General features: G+C 35.3%; 1 protein-coding gene across 1 annotated transcript in view; it reads right to left on the minus strand.

Moving 5' to 3' along the window:
- Positions 1–15,888, minus strand: part of LOC128248071 (uncharacterized) — a 65,246-nt gene that overhangs the window by 3,793 nt on the left and 45,565 nt on the right. The window contains exon 4 of the mRNA XM_052968474.1: positions 7,858–7,919. Coding sequence (XP_052824434.1) covers positions 7,858–7,919 — 62 coding nt within the window. The remainder of the gene's footprint in view (positions 1–7,857; positions 7,920–15,888) is intronic.

Below are 15,888 nucleotides of genomic sequence, written 5' to 3' on the forward strand. Positions count from 1 at the left end.
GTATTTTATGATAATTGGTGCCACCTTGTTTATGGCTAGTGTTTCCAGAATCCACGTGTGGGGAACACTGTCGAAAGCCTTTTGGTAGTCCACCCAGGCCATACTGAGGCCTTTCTTCTTTCTGCGGCTGTCTTCAGTTATGGCTTTATTGAGCCCTTGCAGCATCCCTTCTGCTCTTCTGGAAACAGGTTGTTATTTTCCAGGTGTTTACTCACTCTCTGCGATATTATTGCAGTAAAGGCTTTGTAGATCGTAGGGAGACAGGTTATTATTATTATTATTATTATTATTATTATTATTATTATTATTATTATTATTATTATTATTATTATTAAGGCAGTGAGCTGGCAGAATTGTTAGCATACCGGGTGAAATGCTCAGCAGCATTTCATCTGTCCTTATGGTCTGAGTTCAAATCCTGCTGAGGTCGACTTTGCCTTTAGCCTTTCGGGGTTGATAAAATAAAGTACCACTTACGTACTGATGTTGATGTAGTCGACTAGCCCCCTTTCCACAATTTCAGGTCTTCTACCTATAGAAAATGGATTATTATCATTATTATTATTATTATTATTGTCTTTGCACAGCTTCTAATGCTGGAGATGTACTAGGGTGTCAGCTGTTCACTACCAGTGAACTAAGGTAACACCTCTTATTTTTCGAGTACCTTCCAGAGTATTCGAGTAGTTCCAAGCAGTGCAGTTTTCTGCAAGTGCTTCACCCTTATTGCAGCCCCTATTTGTTCTATGTACTTCTCAAGACTTTTACTCACTGTTCCCAGGGCTCCGACAATTATTGGTACTACTACCACCTTTTCATCGGCCACAACTGCTTAACCTCCCAAGCTAACCTGTCATATCTATCGACTTTTTTTCTTTCTTATTGCATACCTTGTTGTCAGCTGGGCATGCTATATCTATGATCCAGCATCGTTTGCTTTCTTTCTCAATTAAGACTATGTCTGGCTTCCTATTCTCTATCTCATTGTTGCACTGAATCATAAAATCCCATAGGATCTTTGCATTATCATTTTTGATGATGCTTTCGGGTTTGTGGTCATACCAATTTTTTGCTCTGTCAAGTGCATACTTGTTGCAAAGTGTCCAATGGACAAGCCTTGCTATATTGTTGTGGCATCTCTTATATTCCTTCTGGGCTAATGGCATACATTGACTGGTAATATGCCATATGGTTTTATCAGTCTGTAATTTTGTGGGTTTGCCATTTCAGTAGATTTGGGAATTAGGATAGTTTTCCCTTCCATGAGCCATTCAGGCATTGTCTCTGGCTCCGCTAGTATGTCATTAAATTTCTCAGCCAGCTTTTTATGTGTTCCGTCAGATATTTTAACCAGAAATTAAGGATCTTATCATGTCCGGGTGCCTTCCAGTTGCTTAGTTTTTGCAGTGCCTGGGTGACCTCTTCAGTTATTATAGGGGTACAGAGGCATTCCGGTGCTGATATCGTTGTTTTGATAGACCCTTTTCTGAGGTTGTTCCTTCGCTGACCATATTTCTTTCCAAAATTCTTCTACTTCTTCTGCTGTTGGTACTGCATTGATGTCTATTTTATTTTTGCCAAGTTCTTGGTAGAATCTTTTTGGGTTTGAGTTGAACTGTTTGTTTTGTTCAAAGAAATGTTGGCGTTTCTCATACCGGCAGATTCTTTGTGCATTGGCAACAATATCTTGCTTTGGCTGTTCTTTTACTTCAGTTAAACTTTGTTCTGTAATTTTGTATTTACACAGTATTTTTACTCTCTTCTTGTTGCTTAGTAACGTTGATTGTCTACTAGTTGCGTTAAGGATTGACAGATCTTTTCTTTTGTTTTCTATATTTTTCTGGATATTATTTATCCACAGGGATTGTTTGTGTGATGGTACTCCTGTTTGGATGGATTTGAGGGAATATACAGCTTCTTTTGTGGCCACACTGGCTGCTGCATATATTATTGGCCTGGTGATATTGACATTTGTTTCTGTGGCTATTAGTTCTGTGATGGCCATGTTCATGCTATTTATTAATAATGTTGTTTTAGTATCAATTTCAATTTTGGGGAAGTACAATCAGTAGTCCATACTGAGATCTATGGCTTTCAATTCTTTGATTATAATCATTTTTAATGTATCATAATCATTAGGTTCACCTTCACTGTTTCCAGGTTTTAGATTTGTTTTGTATTCCCTCCCATTCATATTTTTGTCTGTGGTGTTCTGGTTTGGTGCATTTTGTTCATCATTATACATTCATACGGTCTGGGTTTGTTGTTTTTCATTGGTTACTTCACTTTTGTTGGTAATGTTATGTCTGTCTTCGTGTTTTACAGTCCCAGTGCTTTTGATATTATTTGGCATTGCTGTGTGGTTACTATCTACATTTTCCTGATGTATTTTTCCTTTTAAGTGTTCTGTTTCTATTTCTGATATTCATTTTGTTTTGAGAATATATTTTCGTATGTTAGCTAGTTTATTAGGATTTATTAGGGTTCATTGCTGTATCCAAGTCTTTATCTAGGTCATTTTTCTTCCAGATTTTATATGTATATGTTGTAAAATAAGCGTGTAGGATTGAAATATATTCCTCATGTGTCCATTTATACTTTTCCGATTTTATTTGCAGGACATAAGGAATAACATGAGGAATAACGTCCAGCTCTTTATTTTGACGGTCATCATTTTTGTAGGGTACTTTCACTTTGTCACAGTATTTCTTTGCTATTTTTACTTGTGAAATTTTGAAGTTGCGATTTTTTAAAATTATATTTTCAGAATCAGAATCTCCATAGCTGAAAACGTGGGATTCCTTAAAAAAAATTTTTTTTAAGGAGTGGGGTCCGTTTACGTTTCTGCCATGTGCACCATTATTATTACCATTATTGTTATTATTATTTTGAATTTGAATTTCTATGTATCACTTATAATTTGAACTTGACAAAGGTTGGCTTGCTGTTGAAATATTATTCAACCAATAAAACATCTATTGCAATCACACTGCACTCTTCGTATTGTCTATTTGCCTTTCTGAGGAGTTACGTCAATCCTTTTAAAATATAAAAATCAAGTAGATTGAGATGATTGATTTTATGTTATACTGAATAAGAATTGAAACATTTAGAAATTATGGAAGTTACCTAAACAGCCAGGTGTCTAAAGAAAATAGTAATATAAATTACAGCTTTTGTATTTTATTCCTTCTTATAGTTGGCTTGTCAGCCCTGTTAGTTTCACTAGACCCCAGGGTTGAGCTCAATCCTGTATCAATGGATTTTGTACCATTCAAATACGAATCACAAAATGTTCCAAAATTAGCATCAGCTCATCTACTTCCAATATGTCCAGATACTTGTATCTTTCATTATCTATTCTTTTCACAACTTCCCACATGGGCAGTATTTCACACCATCCACTCGTTAGATTTTACCTCTTTTTAGAATCAACACCCAACACTTTTCCAGCCCAAATTCCACTTTCATGTGCATGCTAAAGCAATGCACTGTTTAAAACAATGGACTTAGCTGATTTTTGTCTTTCCCATAGAGTTCTTTTTTGCCCATGAAAAGATGATTGATTGTATCTTTTCTTTCCTTGAACTTGTACTGGGCATTCATGTTTCTCAAAGTCAAAAAAAAAAAAAATGATGAGAAGTCATTTTTTGGAAGATTCCATATTTGATTTTTGACAAACTCAACTTTTTTTATGTGAGTTCAGTGGTCCATCCACTCATACTTTAGTTCAATGAATTCATGATATAAACAATTCCAACCATTTTCCTGCAGCCCATAATCTAAAAATGAGGAACCATATCATGCTTTCTGGTAGTCTATCTACACCATCCCTAAGTCTGTTTTGTGCTTTTTGCGGTGTTTTATCGATCAGTGGTTAATCTTGGTTCCCCTGCATCTACACTTGTATACTTTTATCAGAAGAAACAACTCTTCTGATATGATTATTCTGGTCTTTGAACTCACACATTGCATCTGTCAGTATTTCAGCTACTAGCTGAAATGACAGGCAGTCAGAATATTGGTCTAAAATAGTCAACAACATTTCCCTTGATACTTCTTTCTGGCACATTACTTTTCTGACTCTAGTCAACCAACCTAGGATTCCTGTGTGATCTTGAAGTAATAAGCATAACTGTTCTGCTATCATTTATGGACATTCAGTAAATTTCTTCACCCATTATCCCTGAACTCCACTTGGGCTTGCTGTTTCCCTGTTGTTCATCTACTTATACATCCAACATACTCCATGTTTATCTCAATATCTTCTTGTAGAGGATTTATACTTATTTTATGTTATTTAGCCATTGTGTGTTAGTGTTATGTCTCTTCTTCCCTCATATCTCGTTCCCAAATCTTAGCCTATCCTCTGCATTTGTGGTGTCTGTTTCTTTGTTTATTTCTTTGATAGAATCTTTCTTGGTCAACTTTGAAGAGTCTGTTTTATCTGTTTTATTCTCTTTGAATCTCTGATCATATCAAGTGATTTTTGCTCTCTTGGCTTGCACCCACTGTTTTAGTTCCTCCATTACTACCAGTAACCTTCTGAAATCAATACTGAACTTTTGTTTCAGCATGTCATACTTGTGATAATTCTGCAGTTCTCCTTTCCTTCTTTCAATTACTGACATTACTTCCTTTTTATGCCTCCAAATATCTTTCTCTTCCACCATGGTTCTTTGTTCACCCTTCTATTCTCTCTATTCCCATCACTTAGTAAACATCACTTGAAATGTCTTATTTTCTGCCACCATTATACATGCAGACTTGTGTATATACTTTAAGATCATGTTTACTTTACTTGATTGCTGCATCAGTTTCCATTGGTTCACTCCAAAGTTCTCTGACTTCACTGTCTCTACCACTTGATCTATAACTATTTTCTCTTCAATCTGTGTTGGCTGCGTCTATTATTGTTCATATCTCAGTTAGATTGATCTATATCTCTTCTGCATTTTGAGGAGTTGTATTGGTGTTAGGCAGCTAGCTCTTCTTTATTTGCAATATTATGGTCTTCTGCATTGACATTGTCTTCAAATACTCTTTTCTGAGGTATTTTCAGTTCTAAATCTTAACCAGCCTTTCTTTCTTATCATTCTGGCTTGCTTGCATATTCATTGTGCTGCTGTTTCAATCATTCCTAATTGCTGCCATTCTCAGTGCATCCTTTTTCTATATCCTCTTATTAGCATTACAGTTTTATCCATGGGTTGGCTCCTTTACAAGTGGGGATTGAAAAATTCATAGGCTGACTATGAAAGAATGATGCTAGAGCTGTGAAACCTTGCATGCATTAATTTCAACTCTGCATTATTTCTTTCCAAGTTAACTAATGCCTGACCAGTCAAGGAAGACTTCAAAAATAACTAGTAGTGACTTCCCTTGAAACTGGACAAAATTTGGCATTGTGGTGTTATCAAGTCAAGTATCTGCAGAAAAAGGGTCTAGACCCTAATGACATTCATATTGACATGGTTGCTACATGAAAGGATGACACTTCAGCTTTATCAACAGTGCAAAAGTTGAAAGCTGAATTTAGGAGTGGAATGGAGAGTCTTTAAGATGACCCAAGGTCTGAACATCCTGCATCTGCCACCGCCAAGGAAAGTATTCCTTGTCTTCACCACATGGTGATGGATCACAGGCAATTGACTATAAATCAAATAGTTAATATAATTAGCATATCCCATGACAGTTGAGAATATTCTGCACAAAGAGCATGGCATGATAAAGCTTTCTGTTTGGTGGATGCTACATCTTCTGACACTCGATGCACAGAAAACCAGGCTGGTCATATCACAGGAAAATCTAACATTGTTTGAGGTAGATCCAGCTGGTTTCCTTGCACATTTCCTTAGCCAGGATGAGGGCTGGCTTCATCACTTTGAGCCATAGACAAAGATAATTCACGCAGTGGGTACACCTCTCCTCACCTTCTCCACAGAAGGCCAAGGCCATTTCATCTGCAGGGAAGGTGATGGCCTTAGCTTTGAGGGATGCAAAAGACATTGTGTTTATTGACTTTCTTACGATAGGCTATCAAGACCAAAAGCCCTGGAAAATTGTCAAAAAGAGTCCTGTTTCATCAGGACTGTGTTAAGCAGTGGTTCTGCACTTGTTAAAACCCTGGAACTCCTGAACCAGAATCCCATTACCAGATGCAGTTTAGAGCCTAATGCATGAAGTAGAAAGGGCTCCTCCTCCTCCTCACTCACACGATGTATTATAATGAATCACTTCTCCTGAATTTCTGGCGTTGTGTCAATGAAAGAAATTATTATCCTTATTAGATTAGAAATGGTCCTTGAGGTCCTCCCAGACTAAAGTGGTTGAAGTAGTTATTGTCTTGTGAAATTTTCTGTGGGTTTATGTCTTATAATAATAGATTGGGCAGGAAAGCGGATATATTGAGTAAAGTAGTTAGTATGAGGATGGCCAGAGTAGGTGCAGTAGAAGTGAAAAGTAAATGATGCATTTACTGGGTTTGGGAAGGAGTGGTAGACTATTTTCCAAGTCAGATGTGCAGGGTAGTACTGCTGTCACAAGAGTACTACTGCCACAAAAGTAGATAAGATAAACTACCAGTCAAGTACTGGGTTGATTTAATTAGCTAACCCATTCCACTAAATTTCAGTCCCTGTGCTTATATTAGCAGCAATGATTCTAATGTCAATATGCTACTCTGCACTCCCTCTACATTTGGCATTGTACAACTACCAGCAGGCTACTACCATCGTACCAATGTACCATCTTACCACTGCTAGTGTATTTCTGCATATTACTGTCAATGTACTACTACCACAGTACTGCTATTGCACTTCTGCTATTGTACCATAGTCATTTTACTACTACCACTGTACAACTGCTATTCTACTACTATTATTTGCTACTGATGTCATACACTACTGATGTACTATAACCATTATCATTATATCATATTTGCTGTGTGCTATACTGCTGCTGTACAACTATTGTTGTACTACTTCTTCTGTACTACTGCAGATATTTGAGAGAACACAAACCCATACTACCAGCTAAAGAGTTATTTGCTTATATTCTATCCCTAGAAGTGGTGTATTCTATTTTCCTTTCAAAGACACTTGATTCCCAGTTAATTCAGTCACTGGATGATAAATTCCATGAAGGAAGCTTTGTCATTCATAGTTGAAAGCAGCAGGTAGATTATATGTGTGGTTTGCTAATTTGTATAGCTTCACATTCATGCACTTTGAGAAAGCAATGTGTACTCATCCTAGTATATCACCTGCTAAATCTCACCTTGAGTATATTTTCTATGAAATCCCAGCAAGTAAAGTAAAACTAGTGATATTGTGATATTATCTTCATAGTATGTTTCAGTTTAGTATTCATATGGTTTTTGATTGTTTGATTAATACACAGAGAATAGTAGTGAAAGAAATTAACAGTTATTCTTTTATATTTAGCTTAGTGATGCTGCACTGATGTTAGCTGATAGTAATTGAATATTTAATAGAGGTATTGGTCATGTAAGAAGATGTATCTTCTTACATGTCCAATACCACACTTTGGGAATTAAAAATTTAGTAAAATGTCACTTTCCCAATTCAGAATAACTGACACAAAAGGACTTGTGTGCATACATGCATACATATTTATATATATATGTGTGCACGTACATGCATGTTTACATACATATGCCAGATATATATATGCATGTATACACACATAAATACATACATACTATATATACATCCATGCACATACATGCTTACATTTATACATATATACATACATGTATTCATACACATATAAGCATGCAACTTAGTAATTCATGAACATTTTGTGATTGTCAGTAACTCAATAAATAGCACTTACCGACTTTACTAAATCCTGCACAACACTTGACACATTTTTGCTTTTTCAGATAATATTTAGTGCTTGAAATAGAAGAAATCATTTAGTCATTGTACTGCCAAAATAGATGATGATGATGATGATGATGATGATGATGATGATGATGATGATGACGACGACGACGACGACGACGACGACGACGACGACGACGACGACGACGGCGGCGGCGGCGGCGGCGGCGGCGGTGGTGGTGGTGGTGGTGGTGGTCATTTGTCACAAGGATGATGAATGAGGGGACGAAGAGTGAGAGATTACAAAAACTGAAATTTTACGTGAAAAACAAAAATATAAGGAAGTTACAGTATGGAACATCCAATCAGAGAGCAGTCACATAGAGCAAACTGAATACAGCCACAAATACATGTTTGCCCTAACCACCAAAGGCAAGTACTCTCTCCTAGCTGTCTTCTCTGCTGGTGGATGCTGAGAGTAGATCCATTCATGCAGGCCATTCTTGTCACTCATGCATCTTCTTACAAATTTACTGTAAGGAAGCAACTCCCTCTCCCCCTATTCACCTTCTCTTAGTATAACTCGAAGAATTTGATGGAGTTTTGGCTGAAGAGGAAGGGGTTTGCCTTTGGGGTTTTTAATGTTGTCTGCCAATCTTTTGCTAGGGTACTAGAAAGTGTAATTCTGTTTGCCTTTTCTGGTTGAAGGTAAGTGGTGGAGCAATCCTCACAATAGTTGTGACTGATGGCCAGATGTATCCTAAACATCACAACAGCTGTCAGCTTCCTCTGCCCGAGCTTTCAAGGAAAATTTCCTTTCACCCCATTTCTGGGTGAGACTGGCCAGACTAAGCATGCAATTTGCAAAAGTTCAGAAAGGTAGCCTTTTAGGCTGACCATTGGGCTATGAAATGATCTAGCTTCTGCTATATATCTGCATAGCTTTAATTCAAAGTAATATATTACAGTGCAAATATATTAATGAACATTATTATAGACAGTTGCTAATGCTGGTAACACAACGTAACAATTTTTTTTAAAAAATAGTTTATTGTATTTTTATCAATCCATTTTTTCTGCTGATTCCACAAATGAAATTATTTTTTGTGCATCATCAACAGTTAAAAAAATATGTCAACTTTCAATGTTATTATATATTTGGTATTGTTATAATGTTCCGCTACTAAATGTATGTCTAATTTTCTCTTTCAGACCAATTACTAAGTTCTGCTACTTTCAGGATGGCTACTAGAGTATGTAAAAATTCTCTAGATACATTTTGCTATGTGTGTGGTTACTATATTGGAAAAAAGCAGGTATTACATAAGATCGTGAAAAGTGCCAAATTGTGGATAGCATACAGACTCTATTTCGGAATGCCCATGGGTGACCAGGACAAACCTTGGGCCCCACATGTGATATGTGGAAGCTGTCGATCTACTCTAGAAAGATGGTTAAGAGGTACATTCCAAGGGTATGGAGAGAGCCAAAGAACCATCATGATGACTGTTACTTTTGTATGATCGATGTGACAAAGTACAGAAAAGGGAAAGGAAGACAAGCTCTTCAGTATCCAGGCATACCATCATCTAGAGCACCTGTCCCACATGATGACAGTTTACGAGTACCACTACCACAGAAAATATTTCATCTGAAGAGTCAACAAGTAGCAGCAGCCAAGAAATGGAGAAAGCTTTCATACCAAGAACGACTTCGGAGCCTCACTTTCCAAATCAGAGTGAGCTAGATGATTTAATCAGGGATCTGGGTTTTACTAAGTCAGGAGCTGAACTTCTTTCATCAAAGTTGAAGGAATGCAATCTACTGGGGGGAAACTGCAAGACATCTGTGTACCAGAAACGCCATGAAGAATTTGAAATTTACTATGAAGATATTAATGATCTGTGTTATTGTAAAGATGTGATTGGATTGTTTACTGCTATTGGACTCAAGCATGATTCTGCAGAATGGGGACTGTTCATAGATAGCTCAATGGAAATAAATATCCTTCTTTGCCTCTTGCACACTCCATACAGAAGAAAGAAAATTACGATAATGTCAAAGAACTTCTCGACAAAATAAATTACACTGAGTTCAAGTGGGATGTTTGTGGGGATTTCAAGATGCTTGTCTTCTTGCTTGTCTTGCAAGGGGGATACACAAAGTATTAATGTTTCCTTTGCTTGTGGGACAGCAGAGCTGATGATGATCATTACGAGAAAGTACATTGGCCCCCACGAATGGAACTGCAGCCAGGAATGTTAAATGTTCTCAAACAGCCTCTAGTAGATTCCAACAAAATCTTATTACCCCCACTTCATATCAAACTCGGATTGGTAAAACAGTTTGTGAAGGCCTTAGATTTTTGAGGAGAAGCTTTTCAAGAAATTTGTCTTATGTTTCCAAAGCTATCTGAGGCTAAGATCAAGGGTGGCATATTTGTTGGGCCCCAAGTAAATGCAATGTTAAAGTCGAAGAAACTGGAAAGAGCGATGACAAAAGTTGAAAAAGAAGCTTGGTGTGCATTTCATGATGTAGTTCATGGATTCCTAGGAAATCACAAGGATCCTAATTACAAACAGCTGGTAGCAAAGCTTATTGAAAACTTCAAGAAAATGGGTTGTTATATCTCCTTAAAGGTTAATTTTTTGCACTCTCACCTAGATTTTTTCCCCGAAAACTTGGGTGATATCAGTGAGGAGCATGGTGAGAGATTTCATCAGAACATCGCAACTATGGGAAAAAGATACCACAGACGATGGGATACTGCTATGATGGGAGATTATATATGGTCTCTAGTCAGAAGAGATGAAGGTATACACTCCAGAGAATCTCAATCGTCAAAGCACTTCTTATCTTAAGAAAAGAGTCATCAAGGCATTTACAGTCCAGAGTTTTATTGTTTCTTTTTGTTCTAACTAATATACTTCCTAAATACCTTTCAATATATGAAAAAATACTAAATGTTGTGTAATTATCCTTACAATACTAGAATAGATTGAACAAACAAAGTGCTGTAGAGGAAAATTACAAATATAACGAGCAAATATGAAATTAGGAATAAATAAATAAATAACTATCGATGTTACGTCAAAACGAATGTGATTTTTTAACTTAGTGGCAAAAAAGGCATATATGAACATTAAAAAATACAAATAAACAAAACATGTGTTACATTGTGTAATCAGTGCATAAAGTTTGATTAGATAGTATAACTAGCATGATGAATACCCTTCCAATCATGGCTGTGTGGTTATGATACTTGTTTTGCAATCACCACATGGATTAGAGTTCCATTACAGTGCATGGCAGTCATGGGCAAATCAATGCTTTGTTAGTAAAATTTGGTTGATGGAAAAAATAAAGAAGCTTATCATGTATATTTACATTTATATCCATCTATTTATTTAAATGTGTGTGTGCATGCACATATATTTGTGTGTGCAAGTCTTTGTTTTCATATATCTTCACATTATCACTGTTTGAGCAGCTGCACCTTTGTTTATGCCTTCTATAAATAAAGTGTCTTGTAGGCCAAATGCTCTGTTGGTTTCTTGGAATGCAAATACGTTTTGGTTTCAGGAAAGGCATCCAGCCAGTGGCCATTCCATGTTACATAGAAAAAGCAAACATAAAAATGATGATGAAGATGATTACTCATTTTAATGAACAATATGGTGAGTTAGAACTGTAAAAAGAGAATGGAAACTTTAGTGACCTAGTTGTTGTTGTTCAGCCAAAGGTGTCGGCTCTGATCAAGCAGACCAAAGATGTATCAGCTGTGACCATCTTGTCTTTGATTTTTAAGGCATAATGTAATTAAGGTTCTATTAACTGATGCATCCTTCTCTTTTAAAGATGGTAGGGTGTGAGTTGAGAGTATTTAACTATTCTTTCTTGCCAGTTATGTAACTTCTTTGTTGGCTCATCCCATGACCTAGTTTCATTATTCCATTGTAGCTATTCATCATTACTACTTATTTTGATAATAATTTTGAGAACCTCTAAGAAAAGCATGAATGCCATTCTATTTCAACATATTCTTATTGATTTCTGAGTAAAAATATCAATAAATAAAACTCCAAAGTACAGTTTCAATATTTTCAAAAATGAAACGTTATTAATTAGGGTTCATAATTATATTTAATTGCTATGATCATAATGAACTTAATTAACTTACACCACAAATATTTTCCAAATTTGCTTCAGGAAATTAGTGAATAACCTGTTACAGTGCAGCTTGTGTTACATAGTTTACTTTCTTGAGGTAATTCTAAATATTTTGAAGGTTAAAAATGAGTGGTTACAAAATTTATATTTTAATGCATCATCCTTATAATCATTGCCATCATTTTAAAATCTGATTCCTCTGCAAGTATTGTTTTCTTCCTTTCTTCTATAGATTCCTAATATTTTTCTTGCTTTTGAATATGATATAAGATGAGTAAGTTTGTAAATTTCAATATTTACCAGTGTTCATGTAACAAGTTTTGTATTTTTATAGAAGCGTAAAATACTACATAGTAGTATCTAATAATAATAATAAAAAATTGAAGTAGAGTTTCCAAAACTTCCTCCTCTAATGTTATCAAATGATTTCTACTCTTTAAGGTGTTTTGTTGCACCTGTCTGTTTGCATTTCATTATTTCAACTGTATTGTTCCTGTATCCCATGCTAGGGAATATCTGTTCTTTAATTACTGGCTACCACAGATTTTGCGTGAAACTTTGGTTTCAGTAACATAAAGCAGATGAAAGATCTCTCTTGGGATAAAGTACAACAAGCTTTTCTTTAGGAATGACTAAATTTCACATTGAAATCTAACAAATCTCTTGCTAATTCTTCAGTTCAACTGCTGACCACAGCAGTGAATTATGCTATCTGTGTAACCTACTCAGGGCATGGTGAACTCAACTCTAATTTTTTCTCTTATCCTTCTATATTTTGATGTTGTGAATATTCTGGTAGACTACTAATGCAAAATATTGTATTGTCTTTCTTAACCATTTGCTGACAGTATGATAATATATATTCTCTGTTTAAAACTTCATTTTTACAAACAATAATTTTGCAATGCAATATCTGTGATAATCAAGTAAAATAAATGAAATACTTTATAATACCCACTGTAGCTAAACCTCATTAGTTTCCACAAACTAAAATTTGGAGGCATGAGGATGTCTCACAAAATGATGAGGCACAATGAATTGGACTTGATTAATTTACACAGAAAAGCTGACACTGTCATGAAGAAATGAAATGATACCTTAAGTAAATTTACCAACTGTCAAGTATATATCAATATTTTAAAAAATCATTTTATCACTGGTTGATAAAAAAAAATTAGATAAATTTATTTCTCTAAAAATATTGAAAATTTACACCAGTTTACTGTCTATACAACTTACCTTAGCTTCAAGAAAAGTAGAAGGTGAAACCTTTCAATTCGGTTTGAAGTTTTGGGGATAAAAAGTATTAAATGCAGATGATAGTATCTCTGGAGTAAGGTAAGCTTTTGCAATCTTTACCTGATCTTTCAGAGACAGCTTCCTCTTAGTGCTTTTCTTTCTAAGCTTTGCCTCCTTAACTTACTTATCCTACTTTGTGTCTGGATAGTACTGTATCTTAAACAGTCTTACTGAATTATCAATGTCGCAACAACCGTTACATATCATGAATTTAATATTCCTGATATTGAGTAAGTAATCCTATTAATTTATGCACTTAACATCACTTAGTACTTGTTCATTCATGATCATCATTATCATCATCATAATTTAATGTTCACTTTCTATATTGGTTTTTGTAAGTGTTGGTAAAATGTTTTTTTATGGGTTTTGCATCAATATACTTTAAGTGCTCTATACAAATACATTCCACATACTCTTATATAAATATATACAATGTGCATCACATAGCTGCACTTTTGTGAATGTATGTGCATGTGTATACTGATCATTTACTGATCATGTATATTGATCATTTACAGGGGTTTACAGAGATTTTAAGTGTTTCTAAATTCATGAAATTGTGAATTCATGAAAGTACTTTACAAATCATGTTATGTGTGTTTATGTATGTACATGACTTTGCATTCAAGTATGAGTGCCCATGATCGAATAAAAAAGTAATATTTTTATTCTATTATAGATATCAACATTATAGCTGTTATATATATTATATGTTCATTTATCCCGACGAGGAATTATATTAATTATCCTGACAAGGAATTATATTTGAAATTTCACAGTTTAAACTGTTGTTTGTGTAGGTAGGGAGAGAAAGTGTTTTTCTTTTTTCCTAATGTTCAAAATGTTTGCTGTTAAAGTTATGATATCAAATTTCTCTGTAATACGGAGGTTGCTTCTGTTGTCTTGTCTCATAGATGCTCAAGTTTATTTGAGCATTTATTTCCTTTCTGATGACATTGGTGTCCAGAGGACAGCTGATTTCCACAACAAAGTATTTTTTTCATTGTCCCATACAATAATATTTGATTAATTGTGTTTTAACTTGGAAGCTGTTTTAATTTTCAAGTTCCTCTAATATTCTTTTGACCCATCAGTCTCAATATAGTTGACATTGTCTGTTGGTAATTTTCTTTTTCTTATTCTGTTCTAGGCTCTTCAGGTCAGCACACCATGCCTCATGGGAAAATAATATCTAAAAGACATTCTCTTACAGTTAGCAATAATGTGGTTGATGTTTTCAATTTTAGTTTAGCACAGCCTATAATTGTTGTCGGTCAGTGTTTTCTGCTTTTTATGTTGCAAATGCTTAGTGATGATCTATTGTTCTTAAATTGCCTGGACATAATCATCAAAGTGAGATATCATAAACTTGTCAATACTTCATGCCAAGTGCCATTAACTTTTCAGTGAACTGATCCATTTTGTTTTATTTTGTTCTGATAAATTTATCAAAGCTCTTTACAGAGAGATCCACATCAGCTTTTATTTTATGCCTTTCCTTGAGTTCATTAGCTATCCTAAAGATATTGTTATTTTTGAGCTCACAAACTTGGGCAAGATAGTTTTTGGCCTCCATCCTCTGCTGCAGATATTACTTCTGTGTCATGACATGTGCTTCATATGACATCAACATAGATTTGAGACTGCAGCCACCATCTTACCATGAGAAGTATATCCTGTCTACATCTCTATTGATGTTTAAGTTTCCAGTAACACCAAACATTTTATATATGATGTTTTGGCAGTAACTTTTAGGTTTGGTGGTTTGGCTGTTTTGGGGGATGAGACTGTTGACAGCCATGTGGGTATGTTTTATGTGCCCTTGATACTTATCCCATAGAGTGTTATTAACTCTCACTGATAAAAGTTAAGATTCTTGAACCAATATCCTGTTACAAGATCTTGACCTGAATTATTTCTTGTTTGGTATTTTTCAGGACGGGTTCTAGTACTGTGCCATCGATTCCAGTTTTTATTCAACATGCTTGAGTATCCCTGTTCTAATTCATCTATCCATTTAGCTTTATTGTTGAATTTCATTCCTTTTCCATTGAACTCCAGTAACTTTCCATTTATTCTGTGTGTGTGTGCATGTGTGCATGTGTGTGTGTGTGTGCATGCATGTATATATGACAAACCTCTGCACAATTTTAGTTAATAATTTCACTCTCAAGGCATTGGTTAATCTGAAACTATATTAGAAAACATGCTCCAAGGACCACAGAGAGTGCTTGAATCCAGAACCACATGCTTGCAAATCAAAATTCTTGACCACACCTATTACTTTCAGTCCCTTATTGTGTCTATAGTCAATATTTTTGTCAAAGTTGCAGATATATACTGTATATGTAATTAATTACTGCTATCAGATCTCTACTATTTCCATTTTTGCCTTACTTATGTCTCTATCAGGAGAAACCATGCTAAAATTAGTAAAGCTAAGGGGAAAAAATGCCAACAATAGTTATGGAACCCTCCATTAAGGCAGCAATAATTTACAAAACCTCCCACTTGACAGGTTCTTCAGCCATCATCATCATAAACATCCTCCTCCTCCTCCTCCTCCTCC

Source organism: Octopus bimaculoides, chromosome 6 (genome assembly GCF_001194135.2).
Source record: "Octopus bimaculoides isolate UCB-OBI-ISO-001 chromosome 6, ASM119413v2, whole genome shotgun sequence".
NCBI classification, from domain to species: Eukaryota; Metazoa; Mollusca; class Cephalopoda; order Octopoda; family Octopodidae; genus Octopus; species Octopus bimaculoides.